Genomic DNA, 22,521 nt, shown 5'->3' with positions numbered 1-22,521 from the left:
AACTTTAAGGCCGGGCACGGTAGCTCACGCCTGTAATCCCAGCATTCTGGGAGGCCAAGGCTTGCAGATCAGTGAGGTCAGGAGTTGCAGGCCAACCTGTTCAACATGGTGAAACCCTCTCTCTACTAAAAATACAAAAATTAGCTGGGAATGGTGGCATGTGCCTGTAGTCCCAGCTACTCAGGAGTCTGAGGTAGGAGAATTGCTTGAACTCAGGAGGTGGAGCTTGCAGTGCACCGAGATCATGCCACTGCACTCCAGCCTTGGTGACAGGGTGAGACTCCGTCTCAAAAGAAAAAAAAAGGAAAGAAAACACTTTAATTCCTAGTGTTTCTAATATTTTCAATTAGAGTACTATAAAAATATTAGTTTTACTATTTAAAAAAAAAATTTCTGGCCGGGTGCAGTGACTCACACCTGTAATCCCAGCATTTTAGGAGACCAAGGGAGGTGGGAAGTGGATTTTTTGATCCCAGGAGTCTGAGACCAGCCTGGGGAACATGGCAAAACTGTGTCTCTACCAAAAAAAAAAATAAGCTGGGCATGGTGACGCATACCTGTGGTCCCAGCTACATGAGAGTCTGACATGGGAGGATTACCGGAGCCTGGAAGGTCAAAGCTGAAGTGAGCTCTGATCCTGCCACTACACTCCAGCCTGGGTGACGGAGCAAGACCTTGTCTCAAAAAAAAAAAAAAAAAAAAAAAAAATTCCTTATGCATTATAATCAACAGAGTTTTTAATGTTTTGACAAAAATTTTAAAGGCTACAGTACAATCATACTTTTCACCATTGATTATTAAGATCATGTTGCATGATTGCAGCTTGCATGGTCATTTTTATGACACAGGGCAAAGTGAGGACCTACCTGTATTTGTGTCTACAGTAAAACACTGTAGTTGTAATTTCTCAACAGTTTTGCATTTGACAACTTGAGATATTAAAGATTTTATAAATAGCAAGGTATCGTTATGAAGTTTAACATTTGTATCTAAAAGGTTAAAAATTGACTTTTTCTTCATCCCAACTAAAAATGTAAAGCCTAATGATGTATTCCTTTTTAGACCAACTGAAGAAGAAGCTGAGCAATTATTGCAGTTGATGACGAGCCGTCCTCCTGCTACGCCAGCTGGGGTTCGCTTTGTTTCACTTTCCTTTTGTATGCTACTGGCCTTTTCTACGCTTGTCAGGTACCTAACTATATAAGTTGCTCCATTTTCTCAAGGTTTAGTTTTATTTACTCAATAAAATTGTGTAGCATTAGATAAGAGCTTTCTACAAAGCTGGTCTAGGCATGGACAGTTGTAGTTTTGTTTTGTTTTTTTTCAATTTTTAAGAGAAGGGGTCTTGCTTTGTTGCCCAGGCTGGAGTACAGTGGCTATTCAGGGGTGTGATCTAGCACACTGCAGCCTTGAACTCCTGGCCTCAAGTAATCCTCCTGACTCAGCCTCCCAAGTAGCTGGGACTACAGGTACATGCCACTGGGTCCAGCTTATTTGTGTTTTTTTAATATAAGGGTATCAGTAACATCTGATTCATTTTATTTATCTTTTATTAAAGTTTTATATGTACATTGTTTAAAGGAGTCAAAATAGTTCTTCAAGATTTGTTAAGGCTAATAGCAGTCCTTTCTTCCTTCTCTCCTTCCTATTTCACCTTTCTTAGAAGCAGTGTCTTTCAATTCTTTTAACTGTTTATTTTGTGTTTTACTGCTACATCTATAACAACATGTTTGTATTTGATACCCCTTGATTTTTGCTTTTAGGTATTTTTTATTGAGTTCCGAGTATGAAAGATGAGAAATTAGTTCTCTGTCTTTTTTCTCCCCATCCTAAACACATCCATACATATCCTTCCTATCCTCTCATTCTCCTAGTATGGTTATAATAATTTAGATTAGATCAATATATAGTTGTTACGATTATATAAGCGCTACTGAGAACTCAACCATGTAGTATATGATTATTTTTTACTGCTTTGTAAAAGTTTTTTTTTTTTTTTAATTAATATTTATCCTGTGGTTTTGTTTTTTGCTTTTAACTTTCTTGGTGTTATATGTCCCATTCATGTAACCTAAACTCTCTGCCAGCCTAAATCTTCTATCTAGATGTTTTGACTCATTAGATAGTCTATGAGTTTCATCTTCTTGAGGAGATTTCTTCAGGAGCATTTTGATCTGGAATGGTTACCAGCTAAACCTGTTAGTACAAAGCTCTCATCCTGAGATTGACCTTCACCATCATTTTGGAGACTTGCTTCGTATCTCCTTTTCCTTTTGTTGGATCTCCTGTTTCTTATATCTCATGTCATCATCTTAGCTGGGCATGGTGGCTCACATCTGTAGTCCCAGCTACTCGGGAGTTTGAAGCAGGAGGATTGTTTGAGGCTACAAGTTTGAGGCCAGCCTGGGCAACATAGTGAGACTCCTGTCTTCGTTTAAAAAAAAAAAATTAAAAAGAAAACCTATTCTTTCATTTGTTTGAGCTGTGATCATGTCATCATCTTTTTTCATTGCTTCCTCATTTTGCTGCTACTGCTTTTTTTTTTTTTTTTTGAGATGAGTTTCACTCTTTTCATGCAATTGGAGTACAATGGCATGACTCGGCTCACTGCAACCTCTGCCACTCAGGTTCAAGTGATTCTCCTGTTTTAGCCTCCTGAGTGTCTGTGATTACCGGAGACCACCACCATTCCCAGCTAATTTTTGTATTTTTAGTAGAGATGGGGTTTCACTATGTTGGCTAGGCTGGTCTTGAACTCCTGACCTCAGGTGATCCACCTGCCTCAGCCTCCCAAAGTGCTGGGATTACAGGCATCAGCCACTGTGCCTGGCCATTTTGCTTCTTCTGAATGAGTATGTGTGAAGTAAATTCTTTTTGAGACTGAATATTTCTGAAAATATCTTTGTCCTACTTTAACATCTGATTGATCGTTTGATGGGGTATGGAATTCTTATTTGGGAATAATTTCCTTTCAGGACCTTGAAGGTGTTGCTTCTTTGTCTTCTAACTTCTAGTGTTGTTAGCAAGTCTGACATTCTGATTCCTGGTCCTTTGTGTGGCCTATTTGCTTTTAATATGGAAACTTATAGGATTAGCTCTTTATCTCTAGGGTTTTGAAATTTCTGGTTGATATGCCTTAGTCTGAGTCTCTTTTTGACTGTTGTCCTAGGCATTCAGTAAGCACTTTGAACCTGGAAACTCATGTCCCTCAGTTCTAGGAAATTTTCCTGAATTAATTTGTTGGTAATGTTTTCTTCTTGCATGTTCTCTGTCTAAAACCTCCTTTTATTTGGAATTTGAAATGATTGTCAAATTTTCTTATCCTTTCCTCTTTTCCTTCCCCTCATCTTGTTCTACTTTTTAGAAAACAGCTTTATTGAGATGTAATTTACATAAGATTTACCCACTTAGAGTGTACAATTGAGTGGTTTTTAGTGTATATAGAGAGTTATGCAACCACCACCACAATAGAATTTTAGAACCTGTTCAGCACTCTAAAAATAACTTGCTCATTTTAAGGCCAGGTGCAGTAGCTCACACCTGTAAACCCAGTGCTTTGAGAGGCTGAGGTGGGAGGATTGTTTCAGGCCATGAGTTTGAGACTAGCCTGGGCAACATAGCAAGACACTGTCTTTAAAAAAAAAAAAAATTCTCCAGGGGTAATGGGACATGCCTTAGTCCCAGCTATTTGGGAGGTTGAAGCAGAAGGATCACTTGAACCCAGGAGTTCAAGGTTACAGTGAGCTATGATTGTGCCATAGCACTACAGCCTGGGTGAAAGAGCTTAAAAAAAAAAAATAGAAATCATTCTGCCTTTTAGGATTTGTCTTTAACTTTATCTTCAATTCCTACTCAGTCTTTAATTTCTAAGAGCACTTTTTTTTTTGGCTCTCTAAATATTTCTTCTTTATGGTATCTATTGGTTCATGATAGCATAATTTCTTTGATATTAGTCATACTGATTTTGAAGATATTTTATTATTTGTATTGCTTCTTTTCTCTAGGTTGCTTTTTTCCCTGCCTTTTTTTGGTCTCTATTTTTAAGTTAGATGCTTTTCTCAGATACTTAATATTTATTATTATTTTAACTTTTGTTTTATTTATTTATTTATTTATTTATTTAGAGATGGGTCTCTCTCTGTTGCCCAGGGCAAATGCAGTGGTACAGTCATAACTGATTGCAGCTTTGAACTTCTGTGCTCAACGGGTCCTCCTACCTCAGACTCCCAAGTGGCTAGTGTGGGCCACCACACCTGGCTTATTTTTAAAAGTTTTTTGTAGGGATGGGGTTTCACTTTTGTTGCCCAGGCTGATCTTGAACTCCTGGCCTAAGGTGATCCACCTGCCTTTGCCTCCCAAAGTGCTGCAACTACAGGCGTGAGCCACCGCACCCAGTCAATATTTATTGATTGTTCACATATATATGTATATACACATATTTTATTCACATTTATATATATATTTTGTTCTCACACACACACACATATATATATAATATATATTGTGAGATGGAGTTTCGCTCTTGTTGCCCAGGCTGCCAGACTGGAGTGCAATGGCGTGATCTCAGCTCACCGCAACCTCTGCCTCCCGGGTTCAAGTGATTCTCCTGCCTCAGCCTCCCGAGTAGATGGGATTATAGGCATATGCTACCACGCCCAGCTAAGTAGCTGAGATTATAGGCATATGCTACCACGCCCAGCTAAGATTATAGGCATATGCTACCACGCCCAGCTAAGTTATTTTCAGTAGAGATGGGGTTTCTCCATGTTGGTCAGGCTGGTCTCGAACTCCTGACCTCAGGTGATCTGCCTGCCTTGGCCTCCCAAAATGCTGGGATTACAGGTGTGAGCCACCGCGCCTGGCTGATTGTTCATGTTTAAGACTAGGAAATGAAAAAGCATATTAGAACCTCTAATATGGGAGGTTCTAAAAGACCCATAAGTGGGTCTTTGGGAAACTCTTGGTCTGATCAGAGTTCTAAAGATTATTGTCTGGCCTGGAGAGGGAAGGCCTATACAGAAACCCACAAATAGAGTTAAAGAGTAAGGGTTAAGGGTTGGTAGGTATCAGCCTGCAGTATAATCATTTACTTAATTCTGCTACTTTCAGAATGGTGCTCCAGATATACCTGGTTTCCCTTATTTCAGATGCATGATTTTACCACCTCCAGACAATAAATCTCCAGTTTTCTCTCTACTGAGGGAAGGGTATTCTTCTAGTTGTGCAGAATGCAGGAGGTGATTTGGAGTCCTACTACTTATATAGAATGTCAGCCTCTTAATTTTTGTCTGTCTTCACTCTCGGTCCCGGAACTGCCTGGAGTAGCTTGAGCCCTTTGGGAATTCTGTGGTGTAAAATGGATGGGTTTTCTCTTCTACCAGTTTAACATTTTGCTTCCTCAGGTCTGCTAAGTCAGTTACCACTTATCTATATGTTCTCTAGCTTCCAGCATTTTGTGGTGTTGTCCCTCCTCAATATCTTATGTGTTTATGCCTTTTAAGAAAACCTTAATGTAGTTTTAATGGAGTTTCAGGATGGTGTAAAATTAGGTACATGAATTCTTTCTTTTCGTTTTACTTGAAGTACTTTCTAAACATTATCTCAAATCCTCATTACTCTTATAGAGTATTTTTTTTTTTTTTTTTTTTAGATAGGATCTTGCTTTGTTGTGCCGGCTGGAGTGCAGTGGCACGATCAGGGCTCGCCACAACCTCCGCCTCTTGGGCTCAAGAGATTCTCCCATCTCAGCCTCCCGTGTAGCTGGGACTACAAACATGCGCCACCATGCCTGTCTAATTTTTAAATTCTTTTGTAGAGATGGGATCTCACTTTGTTGCTCAGGCTGGTCTTGAACTCCTGGGCTCAAGCTGTCCTCCTGCCTTGGCCTCCCAGATTGCTGGGATTACAGGCGAGAGCCACTTTGCCCAGCCTCATAAGGTATTTTTGTCCATAACTTATAGATAGAAGAACTAATGTTTAGAAAGATATTTAAAAGTTCTTAAGATAGGCCAGGCACAGTGGCTCACGCCTGTAATCCCAGCACTTTGGGAGGCCATGGTGGGTGGATTGCCTAAAGGTCAGGAATTCGAGACCAGCCTGGCCAACATGGTGAAACCCCGTCTCTACTAAAAATATAAAAAATTAGCTGGGTGTGGTGGTGGGCGCCTGTAATCCCAGCTACTCAGGATGCTGAGGCAGAAGAATCTTTTGAATGCGGGAGGTGGAGGTTGCAAGGATCCAAAATCGTGTCATTGCACTCCAGCCTGGGCAACAAGACCGAAACTTCTTCTGAAAAAAAAAAGAGGTTCTTAACATTTTAGAGCTACAGTGAAAAAGAAAAAGAGATTATTTGTGTTTCTTCTTCAAGATCACACTACCAGTAATTAGCAGAGATGGGATTCTCACTCAGGTGTGGCAGGCTGTAAAGGCTGTCATCTTTCTACTACATAACACTTTATTATTCGTTATATGGTTTAGGTATAGTTGAGAATGACCTTTTTTATTTTCTTAGCTTTTGGTAATAGAAGCAGCATACTTTTCATTTGCTTTTTGTTGCATCTATTTTTACTGCACTGAAGTAGAAAGAGATTGGTGAAAAATTTTTCAGAAGTCAACGTCAGCTTGTACTTATCAATTAAATTTAGACTGGGTGCGGCAGCTCAGCCCTGTTTTCCCAGCACTTTGGGAGGCCAAGGCGGGTGGATCACCTGAAGTCAGGAGTTCGAGACCAACCTGGCCAACAGAGTGAAACCCCATCTCTACTAAAAATACAAAAATTAGCCAGATGTGGTGGCAGACGCCTGTAATCCCAGCTACTCGGGAGACTGAGGCAGGAGAATTGCTTGAACCCGGGAGGCAGAGGTTGCAGTGAGCTGAGATTACACCACTGCACTCCAGCCTGAGCAACAAGAGTGAAACTCCATCTCAAAATTTAGGAATTCCCTTTAAAAAGTCATTGTTAGGCTAGGCATGGTGGCTTGCCTCTATAATCCCAGCACTTTGGGAGGCTTAGGCAGGAGTATCACTTGAGCTCAAGAGTTCAAGACCAGACTGGGCAACATAGCAAGATCTCCCCTCTACTAAAAATAAAAAATATTAGCTGAATGCATTGGCGCATGCCTGTAGTCCCAGCTACTTGGGAGGCTGCGGTGGGAGGATCACTTGAGCTTGGGCGGTTGAGGCTATAGTGAGCTATGATTGCGCCACTGCACTCCAGCCTGGGCAACAGAGCAAGACGTTGTCTCAAAAAAAGTCATTGTATTTTTATAGCCATTTTTCATATCTGGTAAGCCCGTGACTGCCTTTTTTTCCATGATTAGTGATAATTTGTTTCTCTGTAACTTTGAAATCTACTCATAAGGTTTCTATAAATTAAATTTCATTTTTCCAGAAGATGGAGTGCTTATTACTGTTTGGCACTCAGTTTGTGATATTTTGATGCTTAAGTGTTAACACTAGATTTTTTTTTTTTTTTTTTTTTTTTTTTTGAGACGGAGTCTTGCTCTGTCGCCCGGGCTGGAGTGCAGTGGCCGGATCTCAGCTCACTGCAAGCTCCGCCTCCCGGGTTTACGCCATTCTCCTGCCTCAGCCTCCCGAGTAGCGGGGACTACAGGCGCCCGCCACCTCGCCCGGCTAGTTTTTTGTGTTTTTTTAGTAGAGACGGGGTTTCACTGTGTTAGCCAGGATGGTCTCGATCTCCTGACCTCGTGATCCGCCCATCTCGGCCTCCCAAAGTGCTGGGATTACAGGCTTGAGCCACCGCGCCCGGCCAACACTAGATTTTTTTATATGAAATAAGTATCAGCTGTTGTATAGTTGGTTTAACAGGTTAATCCCAAGGGGCCTTTGTTTTCTGAGGAATGTGAAGAAGCTTACTCTTTTCAACCTGTGAAGGCAGCAGCTAAGACTTTTGAGAGGGGTTCCATGAAAAAAGCAAAGGTCCTCATTCTTGAGCTCTAGAATTACTTCATACCTCAATGAAAATTAATGGCCCAATTCAGCAAGCCATTAATTTGACTTGATACTTGAAAATAGGGCAGGAAAAATAATTTCTACCAAAAATAACTTCAGAATGCTTTTTATTCATATACTAGAATATCTAATTTAAACCAGTGACATTCTGGTATATTTTATAGTACACCTGAACAGGAGCAGCTGATGGTAGTGTGGCTAAGTTGGATGATAAAAGAAGAAGCATATTTTGAGAGGTAAGATAATTTGATTTAGTTAGTTGAGAAAGCTTTTCTTCTTCTCTCTTTGGAAAATTCATATTTCCTATTTTGTTTTGACAGTACTTCAGGCGTCTCTGCTTCTTTTGGGGAGATGTTGTTATTGGTGGCTATGTACTTTCACAGCAATCAGCTTAGTGCTATCATTGACTTGGTCTGTTCCACTTTGGGGATGAAGGTAATTTTCTTTTAACTTCTTTCTAAAAACAGAAAGGTGTTTCTAAGATGGACATTTTGTTGCAGTGTAAATAGATTGTTTTAAGTAATTTTAATTGTTTAATAGAAGTTTTATCAGGAGTGCTTAGAAAAAAATGCATTTTGAAACCTTTATTTACTAAAATAATAGATACTCATGCAAAAACCTTAGAAAGCACAGAAAAGGGAAAGATATCTTATAATTCCATGATTCAGAGATACCTGGTATACTACTATTAATATTCTGATGTCTGTTCTTTCTTTAAAGTGACATATATATTTGGTGAATTAAAAAAACTAATATATGATGAACATTTACTCATGTCAATAAATATTATAATACGGTATAATTTTTAATGGCTGCATTGTGTTATAGTCCATTGTTTGATCTTCTTACTGGGTCCTTTATTATTTCCCATGTAGATTTTCTAGTTTCAGTGTAACACTTAGAGGAATATCCTTGTTTATGTAAATACACACATAGGCACTCACATGTATCTCTTCATACACCCGTTGGATCATTTTCTTTTTTTTTTTTTTTTTTTTTTGAGATGGAGTCTTGCTCTGTCGCCCAGGCTGGAGTACAGTGGCCGGATCTCAGCTCACTGCAAGCTCCGCCTCCCAGGTTTACGCCATTCTCCTGCCTCAGCCTCCCGAGTAGCTGGGACTACGGGCGCCCGCCACCTCGCCCGGCTAGTTTTTTGTATTTTTTAGTAGAGACGGGGTTTCACCATGTTAGCCAGGATGGTCTCGATCTCCTGACCTCGTGATCCGCCCGTCTCGGCCTCCCAAAGTGCTGGGATTACAGGCTTGAGCCACCGTGCCCGGCTGGATCATATTCTTAGTATAAATTTCTAGAAGGTAATTGCTAAGGAAAAGGTATGGTTATGTTAAGGTGTTTCAAGAGTACTGCCATATTATCTTTTAGAAAGATTGTATCAGCTTAATTAACTGTTACCAGTAGTAAAAACTCCTATTTTCCTAAACTTTCACATGACTGAGCATTACTATTTTTTTTTAATCTTTGCAAATTTGGTTGATGAACAGTGGTATCACCTAGTTTGAATTTCTTTGATTACTAGTGATACTTTAGTATTTAAAATCTATGTGTTTTGGCTGGTTTATTTCTTTTGCAAAAAGCTTCTCAGTATCCTAATTTTCCTGTAGGGACTTTGATTTATTTTTTTCTTTCACTGTTTCAAAAGGAAAGATACATTATTATGCCTCATACATCTTCATATATTTCAAGACATATATTTTGCCCAATATTGAAATTGGGATTCATTTTTCAGTTGACATGTAATATGAAAGTGGTAGTGTTCCAACTCCTACTTTTTTTCTTGAAAAGCTGCTATAATATGAAATCAGTGACATATCTTATAGTATCTTTAAAAGTGGAGAGTTCAATATGTTATAATTGACTTTTTCCGATCTTTTTTGCCATCTAACTTTGCCATGTGGAAATTATTATCATTATTATTTTTATGTAGTATATTAAATGTTATTTTTGTGGTTTCTATTTTGCTCTTATGCTTAGAAATGTTTTCCTTTCTTGGATTTATATAAATGGTCACTTACATTTTCTTCTAGTTTTTTTGGTGGTGTCATGTTTTGCATTTAAACATTTAATCTACTTGGAGTTTCTTTTGGTGTATGGTGTGATATGTACAAAAAGTGTATGTGTGTCTATCTGTATATATACATATATGTGTGTGTGTATATATGTGTATATGCAGACACACACACACACACACACACACACACATTTCTCTTGTCCTCACAGAGGGGCAGCTATCCCAGCTCCATGTAGTAAATAATCTGTTTCCCCCAACCGACTGAAAATGCCAATAACAGTATTTATTAAGTGCTTTTTATATTGGTCCTGTTTCTGAGTATTAACACTTTAATGTTGGGTTTGAGAAGGCACTTCTAAAACAGAGTAGAGTACTTGAACATTTGAACATTTATGTGTATCACAGCCATTTTAGATAAGTTCCCTAGAATAAATTGTGTTTCATATATTTTTATATACTGTTGGAATTCTTTTGGTAATTTTAGATTGTAATTAAGCCAAGCTCCTTGAGCAGGATGAAGACGATCTTCACACAGGAAATTTTTACTGAGCAGGTATTTCTTTTTATTCTTAGGTGCTTACTTAACTTTCTTTTACAATATTCTTTGGGAGAAAACTTGTGTGTCTTACCTTAAGAAAGTAATATGGTCGTTTTTCTTTATAATCACTCATGATGATTTATTTCATCATTGAAACTTTGTTTAAAAATAATCCATTTAAAATACACTTTTAAAACTAGTCATAACATAGCAAAGCATCTTTTGAATGTATATATTTTTGGAGACTGAGTAGATACTTAGGAGAATACTCTTAGATGCTGATGATCGGGCATCTCAAGAGGTAATTGTTTTAATGTGTCTGGAGAAAGATAAAATGAAGACCTATTTAAACCTTTAGGCTGTAAAATTCATTTCTAACTGGATTACAGGCTAGCGTCTAAATTTCTTCTACTTAACATGTTCTTCTTTAGCCTTAGCACTTTTGTCCATGGATAAGCCTAAGGATTTTTTTCATTTCTTTTTTTATCTTACTCTGTCACCCAGGCTAGTATACAGTGGTACGATCATAGCTCACTGCAACCTCTGCCTCTTCGGTTGGAGCAATTCTCCTGCCTCAGCCTCCCAAGTAGCTAGGATTACAGGTGTCCACCACCACGCCCAGCTAATTTTTGTATTTTTAGTAGAAATGGGGTTTCACCATGTTGGCCAGGCTGGTCTTGAACTCCTGACCTCAGGTGATCCACCTACCTCGGCCTCCCAGAGTGCTGGGGTTACAAGCGTGAGCCACTGTGCCCAGCCAGTTGTTGCTTTTTTATGGCTATTAATATCTTTATTTCTATATTTTACTATCCCTTCCACCCTCAACACGCATACGCACATATACTCCTAAATTACAAATAGTCACACAGCATGTGGGAGAATCATAAGTTATTTTTTGTCTTTAAATTTGAACCAGTTGGAAGACAACTTTGAGGAGGGTCTTTAAAAGACAATTAGAGCCTATGCATGACATATTGATAATACATATTTCTGGGTATATTTATGTGGTGCTTTATAGTTCATATGATGTCCAAAGAGAATATTTTCCCCCTCATAACAATGCTTTGAGGCAGTATGGTAGTGTCCTGTTTTGTAGATGTGAAAAAGATTCAGAAGATAAAGTGACTTCTTCAAAGTCATTGAGCCCAGATTATATGCTTCAAATTTTTATTTATTTATTTATTTTATGTTATCACACCACTATGTATGTATCTGTGTTTAAAAACAAAAAATTGGGGAATTATATAAATCCCTAAATGTACGTTTCCTCAGCATTCAAAGACAATTAAAACGTAATAATTTATTGTCATCATTCATTTCTAGGGACCACACTTATATTAGGTGTTGACAGTCTACTTATCGCTCTTTCAAAATAATTTTATATTTAGTTCTTTGTATTACTATTTTTCCCTTTTAGGTTGTCACAGCTCATGCAGTTCGGGTCCCTGTCACCAGCAACCTGAGTGCCAACATTACTGGATTTTTGCCTATTCATTGTATTTACCAGCTTCTCAGGAGCCGTTCCTTTACCAAGCACAAAGTGTCAATAAAAGTATGCCCCTACAAATAAAACAAGTAAAATAAAAGCATGCCGCTACATTTATATATATATATATTTTCTTTTGAGATGGAGTCTTGCTCAGTCACCCAGGCTGGAGTGCAGTGGTACAGTCTTGGCTCACTGCAACCTCTGCCTCCTGGGTTAAAGCGATTCTCTTGCCTCAGCCTCCCAGGTAGCTGGGACTACAGGTGTGCGCCACCACGCCCGGCTAATTTTTGTATTTTTAGTAGAGACAGGGTTTCATTGGGTTGGCTGACTGGTGTCGAACTCCTGACCTCAAGTGATATGCCCGTCTCAACCTCCCAAAGTGCTGGGATTACAAGTGTGAGCCACTGTGCCTGGCCTACATTTATATTTCAAAGAACAACTTGAATTAATGCTTTCTCCCCAGTTAGTTATATTTCAGTTTGTAGGCCTTTATTGTGGGTTTTGTGTAGGAAATGTTTGGTATTAAGTTACTGGTCATTTATATAAGTATAGTAATTAAGTATAGTAATTATAATTATATAATTATAATACAGTAATTTCAGATTTTTAAAACAATGTAAGATTATTTTCAAAATGCATAATACTCCATTTAAGTTCTCAATAGTGGCATGTGGCTATTTCATTAAAACTTTGAAACTTCCATTTTCTAATTTATTTATTATTTTTTTTAAAGAGAAGTCTCACTCTGTCGCCCAGGCTGTCATAGCTCACTGTAACTCCAAATTCCTGAGCTCAAGCACTCCTCCTGCCACAGCCTCCTAAGTGGCTGGGACTACGGGTATGAGCCACCACTCCTGGCTTTTTTTTTTTGGTGAGACAGAGTCTCACTCTGTCACCCAAGCTGCAGTGCGGTGGTGCTATCTCGGCTCTCTGCAACCTCCGCCTCCTGAGTTCAAGTGACTCCCCTGCCTCTGCCTCTGAGTAGCTGGTATTATAGGCTCCTGCCACTACACCTGGCTAATTTTTTTTTTTTTTTTTAATTTTTAGTAGAGACAGGGTTTCACCATGTTGACCAGGCTGGTCTCAGACTCCTGACATCAGGTGATCCACCCGCCTCGGCCTCCCACAGTGCTGGGATTACAGGCATGAGCCACTGTGCCTGGTCTCACACCCAGCTTTAAAAAGCTTTTTTTGTAGAGACAGGGTCTCGCTATGTTGCCCAGGCTGGTCTGGTCTTGAACTCCTGGTCTTAGGCAATTCTCCTACTTTGGCCTCCCGAAATGGGATTACAGGTGTGAGCCATTGCAATGGGCCTGGTTTTGTTTTACAAATTGGGGAAGTTGCCATGACTAGTATTTGTCGATTTGCCACAAGGACACCTCACACCTAACTTATGATTTCGATATATTTTGATTTGTGTTAGTTGGCTATATCTAACAGTTAAAAGGCCCTCTAAAGAGAAGGTTGAGATCCAGGAGGTAAAGTAATCTGAAACTTTTTCAGAGGCTCTTTTATTTACAAAGAACAGTGAATAATATATGCATGATATATCACTTTTAATTGTCCCTTGTTTTTTGTGATTTAGTGAAATTATTTTCCAGCTAGATTGTATCTTCTGCTGCTTTATATTTTTAGCAAGTAAAATAGCTAAGAATTAAGAGTTCAAATGCACACCCAACATTTTACATGTCCTCCATCCAACGATAGTTAAGTGATAGTCTCCTGTAAGTGCTGGTCAGAGACACTTTCTTAGTCTATCTGAGAGTTTGCTGTGAAGGACCTATCTCTCTCTCTCCAAATTCCTATCTAATGTGAGCTCTCCCATGACGACACACATAGTGCTCTAAATACAGATATGGTAGGCACTTAAAATATTTTTCCCACTACTTAAAAACTAATAGATTAAACCCAAAAGCTTCCAGTGGACGGTGCACCTAAGATGATACAGATATAAAAAAGGTAGTTCATATTTTAAAATCAAAGATAGTTATCATACTAGATAATATATTTGGAACTGCCAAAAGTTAATAGTGAATTTTACTGATTCATAATTCATATAAAACTGTATGTACTTTTATAATTTTGCTTGATTTTTCTTTTTGCCACAATTCAATGTCTATAACATTCTTTCTTAGGATTGGATTTACAGACAGCTGTGTGAGACCTCTACTCCACTTCATCCTCAATTACTTCCTTTGATTGATGTGTACATAAATTCTATACTTACTCCTGCATCGAAATCTAATCCAGAAGCCACAAATCAGCCAGTCACAGAACAGGAGATACTCAATATTTTCCAGGGAGTCACTGGGGTAAAATCGTTGTTCTTTATATCTATTAACTTATTTTTCTTTTAGTTCTTCTTACTTATCCTATATTTTTATTTTCCTATCAGAGGACTTTTAGGTAGTTCTGAATTTAAAATTAGATTAAATTTCCTTAGATCACCTGTAAAAATTAAAAGAATGGTATTAGTTCCAACTAGTTTGCTAAACAGGCACTTGTGTGAGAATTTTTTTTTTTGGAGATGGAGTTTCACTCTTCTTGCCCAGGCTGAAGTGCAATGGCACGATCTCGGCTCACTGCAACCTCCGCCTCCCTGCAACCTCTGCCTCCCAGGTTCAAGTGATTCTCCTGTCTCACCCTCCTGAGTAGCTGGAATTACAGGCGCCTGCTACAACGCCCGGCTAATGTTTTGTATTCTTAGTAGAGACAGGGTTTCACCATGTTGTCCAGGGTGGTCTTGAACTCCTGACCTCAGGTGATCTACCTGCCTCAGCCTCCCAAAGTGCTGGGATTACAGGTGTGAGCCACTGTGCCTGGCTTTTTTTTTTTTTTTTTTTGAGACTGGAGTCTCACTGTGACACCCAGGCTGGAGTGCAATGGGCAATCTCAGCTCACTACAACCTCCGCTTCCTGGGTTCAAATGATTCTCCTGCTTCAGCCTCCTGAGTAGCTGGGACTGCAGGCATGCGCCACTACAACTGGCTAATTTTTGTATTTTTAGTAAAGATGGGATTTCATCATATTGTCCAGGCTGGTCTTGAACTCCTGACCTCAAGTGATCCTCCCGCCTTGGCCTCCCAAAGTGCTGGGATTACAGGTGTGAGCCACTGCGCCCGGCCAATAATTTTTTTTTTGTTTTTGAAGTTTCACTTTAAAATCTAAAGGGTGCCCTGGAGATTGTGTGTTTGATCAAATACTGTGTGGGATTTCAAGATATTCAATGTAGGTTTGTTTAGCATCCTGGGAATCTAAGATATACCTACATTCATTTAGCGAGAACTTTGTTTTGTTTTGTTTTGTTTTTGAGACAGAGTCTCACTCTGTTGCCCAGACGGGAGTGCAGTGGCACGATCTCAGCTCACTGTAAACTGCCTCCTTGGTTCAAGTGATTCTCATGCCTTAGCCTCTCGAGTAGCTGGGATTATAGGCACCTGCCACCACGCCTGGCTAATTTTTGTTTTTAGTAGAGACAGGGTTTTACTATGTTGGCCAGGCTGATCTCCAACTCCTCATCTCAGGTGATCCGCCTGCTTCGGCCTCCCAAAGTGCTGGGATTACAGGCATGAGCCACTGCTTCTGGCTCATGTAGGGAAAATTTGATTAAAGTATTTTTTCCTTAGTTTGTTAGAAGGGAAAAACAGTTGCATTTTTCACAAATATAATTAAGTATACAATGTCTTATTTAGGAGTTACTTTCTTCATGGTAATTTCATATAATACTTGGGACTCCTGTCTTTCAGAAGCAGCCTGATGGGTTTGCTATTGAGTAGTAGCTGAAGTCTTTTCTTTGTCTTAACTTAAAGACCACTTAAGTATGTTGCCTTTCATCTCTCATGCCATCTCAGATTTCATGTTGTTTTTTTGAGTTTAATATACACACAGCAACATTTCTCCTGTTTTACATGAGTTAGGAGCAGCAATGCTGAATAACCTATTTTGATTCTTTTACTATCAAGAAAAAAAAAATCACTCATGAAATTCAAAGTATTTCAGAGTATTCGTAATATTTCCTCCAGGGTGACAACATCCGCCTTAATCAGCGTTTCAGTATCACAGCACAGCTTTTGGTGCTCTACTATATACTGTCTTATGAGGAGGCTCTTCTAGCAAACACAAAGACTTTAGGTAAGTTATACATAGAGGAATGGTTCTAGTGGTAGTTTATTTTATTAGCTTGCATTTTGTTACTTTCCAGACTGTTTTTTGATAAAAGAAGGGCAATATTCTAACAGACTCTAGTATCATTTTATAATCTTTGCAATGTGGGCATTGTATACTTGATACATAAATCATGCATGTTGGGGTACGTAACCATAATTTATGGCCCAGTCCTCCTTATAGGAGGCTAAATGAATAGATAACAGAATTGCCTGTATTTTAACAGTTGTATAGGTCTTGTTCACTAAATATAAATTTAAAAGATACACACGATGGAGCTGTAACTGAATTTTTTTCTCTTGATTTGAGTCTTTGCCTGGTCTTCCTTCTGTTAGTATGAATAGTAACAACCTAATCAAAAACAATAGAAAAGGCCAGGTGAGGTGGCTTACACCTGTAATCCTAGCACTTTGGGAGGCCGAGGTGAGCAGATCACCTGAGGTCAGGAGTTCGAGACCAGTCTGGTCAACATGGTGGAACCCCATCTCTACTAAAAATACAAAAATTAGCCAGGCATGGTGGCTCATGCCTGTAATCCCAGCTACTCAGGAAGTTGAGGCAGGAGAATTTCTTGAACCCAGATGTGGAAGTTACAGTGAACCGAGATTGTGCCATTGCACTCCAGCCTGGTGGACAGAGTGAGACTCTGTCTCCAAAAAAAAAAAAAAAAATAGAAGGGTTTCGTTTTGCTGTTAACATTGGGCTGGGCATGGTAGCTCATTCCCTGTAATCTCAGTGCTTTGGTACTTTGGGAGGCTGAGATGGGATGGTCACTTGTGCTCAGAGTTTGACACTAGCCTGGGAAACAGCAAGATGCCCATCTCTACACACACACGCACATGCACACAGAGAATGTCACTGAAATGGGCTTTGAAACTTAAGTTACTTCACATGATATCAGAAGGTCAGATTTAGCATGCATGATATCAGTGTAAAGTGGTATTTTTTCCTGTATTTGAAAAGGTTTACCTGTGTTTAGACTTTCTACATGTGTATAGTTCATTTCATTTCATCTGTTTGTTTTTCGAGACAGGGTCTCACTCTGTCACCCAGGCTGGAGAGCAGTGGCATGAACATGGCTCAGTGTAGCCTTGATCTCTGGGGCTCAAGGGATTCCTGTCTCAGCCTCCCATGTAGCTGGGACCACAGGTGGACACTACCACACCCGGCTAATTTTTTTAATTTTTTGTAGAGATGGGATTTGCCATGTTGCCAGGCTGGTCTCAAACTCCTGGGCTCGAGCAGTCGTCCTCGCTTGGCCTCCCAAAGTGCTGGGATTACAGGTGTGAGTGATCCTCCTGACCTTTGTGTGTAGTTTTTAATTTGTTTTTCTTTTTTTTTTTTGAGACAAAAGTCTCACTCTGTCACCCAGGCTGGAATGCAGTGGTGTGATCTTAGCTTACTGCAACCTGTACCTCTCGGGTTCAAACAATTCTTCTGCTTCAGCCTCCCGAGTAGCTGGGATTACAGGTGCATGCCACCATGCCTGGCTAATTTTTGTATTTGTAGTGGAGATGGGGTTTCATTGTGCTGGCCAGGCTGGTCTCGAACTCCAGACCTCAAGTGATCCATACACCTCAGCCTCTCCAAGTGCTGGGATTACAGGCACCTGCTACCACGCCCCACTGAATTTTGTATTTTTAGTAGAGATAGAGTTTTACCATGTTGGTGAGGCTGGCCTGAAACTCCTGACCTCAAGTCATCCACCACCTTGGCCTCCCAAAGTGCTAGATTACAGGTGTGAGCCACTTTGCCTGGCCTTAGTTTAGTCTTATAGTTAACTCATGTAAACCCTTATAACAGTTCTATGAGATAGGTGGTGGTTATGTTTATTTTACAAGGGAGAACACTGAGGCACAAGGAAGTTAGGTAACTTCCCTAAGTTAGTATTAAGTATTGTAGTAAGTATTGGAACCAGGATTTGACTACTTCTGGATCCTATAACTATTGTTTTAACTGCCTTCTGATTTTTTCTTAATTCATAAAAGATTGGTATGGAAAACTATGCTAATTTGTTAACTTAAAGGGGAGATTGTATCTAAATAAGAGTATATGATATATATGTGGTCTATATAGAGAGTGATTCTCAACCTTTATTCTAACACTTGCACTTATATACTTCTTGTCCTTAATAAAAGAAAAATGGTTGAGCTTTACTGTTTGTGGTTTATAAGAGAATAAACATATTGTATATCATTTGTCAAACTACAAACACCCTGACTGAGATTTTCATATATTCCTGTGGTGTAAAGGGAAGTACCTTGGAATGAGTTTTGGGTGCCAGGCATATACAATATGGTAGAGATGAGACAGAGAAAGATAGTGTTGACTGGCAAGGACCTTTACTCTCTGTGATCTGAGGATTCACTGAAGGTGGCCAAATCTGTATTTAAATAAGAAGACGATGGTCGTAGGGTGAAGGATGGATTAAATTGGAGGCAGGGAAAGTGGACCATAGAAGATATATAAACAAAGGGTGAGTAGGCACTGAATTAGGATAGCAGCAAAAGTACAGAAATTAAAATGGACTTAGAAGAAAAAAAAGGGTGAACCTGGCTGGCTGAAGGTAGGAGTTGTGAGAGAAGGAAGTCAAATTCATATTGCCTAACTTAATTTAAAAAGAGGCCAGGTATGCACTTTGGGATGCCGAGGCTAGTGGATCACCTGAAGTCAGGAGTTCAAGACCAGCCTGGCCAACATAGCGAAACCCCTTCTCTACTAAAAATACAAACAGCTGGGCATGGTGGCGGGCACCTGTAGTCCCAGCTACTTGGGAGGCTGAGGCACAAGAATTGCTTAAACCCAGGAGGCAGAGGTTGCAGTGAGCCAAGATTGAACCACTGCACACCAGCCTGGGTGACAGTGACTCCTCTCAGGGGAAAAAAAAAAAAGAGTCAATCACCACTATTGTATATAATTTGATAAAATCCACTGTGGCTCACGCCTGTAATCCCAGCACTTTGGGAGGCCCAGGCAGGTAGATCATGAAGTCAGGAGATCAAAACCATCCTGGCTTACACAGTGAAACCCCATCTCTACTAAAAATACAAAAAATTAGATGGGCATGGTGGTAGGCGTCTGTAATCCCAGCTACTCGGGAGGCTGAGGCAGGAGAATCTGGGAGGCGGAGGTTGCAGTGAGCCAAGATCGCGCCACTGCACTCCAGCCTGGTGACAGAGTGAGACTCTGTCTCAAAAAAAAAAAAAAAAAAAAAAAAAATTTGGCCGGGCCCAGTGCTGTAATCCCAACACTTTGGGAGGCTGAGGCAGGCTGGATCCCCTGAGGTCAGGAGTTCAAGACCAGCCTGGCCAACATTGCAAAATGCTGTCTCTACTAAAAATACAAAAATCAGCCAGGCATGGTGGTAGGTGCCTGTAATCCCAGCCAATCTACTTGAGAAGCTGAGGCAGGAGAATTGCTTGAACCTGGGAGGCGGAGGTTGTAGTGAGCTGAGATTGTGCCACTGCACTCTAGCCTGGGCAAAAAGAGTGAGACTCTGGCTCAAAAAATATAATATAATATAATATAATATAATATAAAATAAAATAAAATAAAATAAAATAAAATAAAATAAAATAAAATAAAATAAAATAAAATAAAATAAAATAAAATAAAATAAAATAACATAAAATAAAATAAAATACAGTTTCTTTTTATAAGATGCATTGGAATCATCAAGCTCTAGGCCATCTGTTCATGATCACATTTGATCTCCCAATTAGGTTTGGGAAAATCTTGACTCACTTGTTGGTTCTTTTAGTGTAGGGCACTTTTGCACATTGCTTCTCTCACCTGTTACGAATTTTCTTCTGTCTAGTTTTAAATTTCAGGGCATTTTCCAGATCTTGCTCCAGGTATGTTCTTGTTCTTCCTGTGTAGCCACTTGTTTTCGTAATGATTCGTCATTTTTTATATGCTATATTTGCAGGTTAATTGCATTAAAAGTAATTTGACTTTGTTTTTGTTTCCATTTGGGTTGAAGGTTAAGATTTCTGTTGTTTCTGGACATTTTACTTATTTTACACTTTTTATCTTTGATAGCTGCCATGCAAAGAAAGCCCAAATCATACTCTTCTTCTTTAATGGACCAGATTCCTATCAAGTTCCTTATTCGACAGGCTCAAGGGCTGCAGCAGGAGTTGGGAGGTATGTTTTAATTTGCTGTTTACTGCTAAAGTTTATTGTTAAAAAAACCTTACTGTTTGTAATGTTATGAAGTGTAATAGGTGCTTAACGTTAAAAATTCAAACAGTTCAAGTGTGAAATTCCTCTTTGCCTCCCTCACTAAATCTATTATTTCAGTTATTGCAAACCACCCTGCGCCTTAAAACACCACCCTAGCTATTTGCAGTTGGTATGTATTTTCAGGCTTTTTTCTCCTATAGGTTGAACTGTATGAAATTGCAGATATTTGGCCTGGCGTGGTGGCTCACACCTGTAATCCCAGCACTTTGGGAAGCTGAGGCAGGAGGATCACGAGGTCAGGAGATCGAGACCATCCTAGCTAACATGGTGAAACCCCGTCTCTACTAAAAAAAATACAAAAATTAGCCAGGCGTGGTGGTGGGTACCTGTAGTCCCAGCTACTCGGGAGGCTGAGGCAGGAGAATGGCGTGAACCTGGGAGGTGGAGCTTGCAGTGAGCCGAGATGCGCCACTGCACTCCAGCCTGGGTGAAAGAGCGAGACTCCATCTCAAAAAAAAAAAAAAGAAATCGCAGATATTCAACTAATTTAGAGCTACAGAAACAGCAGGTTCTTGTGGTTGAACCTAACAGACACACAGAAGTAAAAAAAAATTTTTTTTTTAACTTTGAATAGTATTGTACACCGCCTCTTTTGTTTGTTTGTTTGTTTTTGTTTTTGAGACAGTGGCTCACTCTGTCATCCAGGCTGGAGTGCAATGGCACGATCTTGGCTCACTGTAACCTCCACCTCCTGGGTTCAGGTGATTCTCGTGTCTTAGCCACTCAAATAGCTGAGATTACCAGTATGCGCCACCATGCCCATCTAATTTACGTATTTTTAGTAGAGACAGGGTTTCACTATGTTGCCAGGCTGGTCTTGAACTCCTGGTCTCAAGTGATCCGCCCACCTCAGCCTCCCAAAGTGCTGGGATTACAGGAGTGAGTCACCATGTGTAGCCTCCCCTGCCTCTTCCAAGGCTTGTTTTTTTTCTTGGAGTCTTGAACATCTTCACATATCGGTACAGGTAGATCTTCCTTACTGTTTCTGATTATTTTATGATCCATAGTATGGACATATTATAATATTTTACTATAAATCCTGTTAAGTAGAAATATTGTAGTGTTTCTTGAAATTAGATATTTTCCTTTTTTTTTTTTTTATCTTTAGGGAAAGAGTCTCACTACGTTACTCAGGCTGGAGTGCAGTGGTGTGATCATAGCTAACTGTAGCCTCAAACTCCTGGGCTGAAGCATCCTCCTACCTCAGCCTCTCTAGTAGCGGGGACTACAGGCCTATGCCACCATGCCCTGCTAATTTTCTAGAGATTTTTCTTAATTAAATACCTCTTTAATGTTTGAGTGTGGGTGTTTTTCTTTCTGTTAAGTTGGAATTTTCTTTTTTTTTTTTGAGAAGGAGTTTCGCTCTTGTCTCACAGGCTGGAGTGCAGTGGTGCGATCTCAGCTCACTTCAACTTTCGTATCCCAGATTCAAGTGATTCTCCTGCCTCAACCTCCCGAGTGGCTGGGATTACAGGCACCTGCCACTATGCCTAACTAATTTTTGTATTTTTAGTGGAGACTTCATTTTGCCATGTTGGCCAGGCTGGTCTTGAACTCCTGACCTCAGGTGATCCACCTATGTCAGCCTCCCAAAGTGCTAGGATTACAGGTGTGAACCACTGTGTCCGGCTGGAATTTTCTTTCTCTTTATTATGGTTGGTTTCAAGGAGAAACATGAGCCTTCATTGACAGGTGTGAGCCATCATGCCTGGCTTCTTTGTATAATCTGTTTCCAGAAAATAATGTTATTTTTAACAGCATTTGGCAATTGATATGCTTTATTGAAAAGAGTATGAAATGTTGATTAGTTTACACTTTTGTAAGCAGTCTTTTTTGTGATGGTTGGGTATAGTTTTAACTGTATATATACTCCTGTATGCATTTAGAAATTTAAATGTTTAAGTAACGCCATTTTTGATTGTTACAATGTCTTTTCAAACACAGAAACATCAATTTTAAGCTGTTTCTATGAGAAAGGAACTGGGTATTTTTTCTACTGGGATTAAGCAGTGGTATCATTTGATTTGCATAATAAGGGGATAATTAGATCTAAAGTACTTTGATTCCTACTACTACTGTGTAGTCTTA

The 22,521-nt window shown here is 39.6% G+C and overlaps 1 protein-coding gene across 2 annotated transcripts in view; it reads left to right on the top strand.

The window, feature by feature from the left end:
- Window positions 1–22,521, top strand: part of INTS2 (integrator complex subunit 2) — a 64,784-nt gene that overhangs the window by 23,644 nt on the left and 18,619 nt on the right. For both annotated transcript variants that reach the window (XM_008011224.3, XM_008011225.3), the window contains exons 9-16: window positions 1,063–1,188; window positions 8,136–8,207; window positions 8,292–8,406; window positions 10,482–10,550; window positions 11,953–12,087; window positions 14,160–14,336; window positions 16,047–16,155; window positions 20,230–20,334. In XM_008011224.3, the coding sequence (XP_008009415.2) occupies window positions 1,063–1,188; window positions 8,136–8,207; window positions 8,292–8,406; window positions 10,482–10,550; window positions 11,953–12,087; window positions 14,160–14,336; window positions 16,047–16,155; window positions 20,230–20,334 (908 nt within the window). The remainder of the gene's footprint in view (window positions 1–1,062; window positions 1,189–8,135; window positions 8,208–8,291; window positions 8,407–10,481; window positions 10,551–11,952; window positions 12,088–14,159; window positions 14,337–16,046; window positions 16,156–20,229; window positions 20,335–22,521) is intronic.

This window comes from Chlorocebus sabaeus, chromosome 16, assembly GCF_047675955.1.
Source record: "Chlorocebus sabaeus isolate Y175 chromosome 16, mChlSab1.0.hap1, whole genome shotgun sequence".
Lineage (NCBI taxonomy): Eukaryota > Metazoa > Chordata > Mammalia > Primates > Cercopithecidae > Chlorocebus > Chlorocebus sabaeus.
This window is presented reverse-complemented; position numbering and strand designations above follow the sequence as displayed.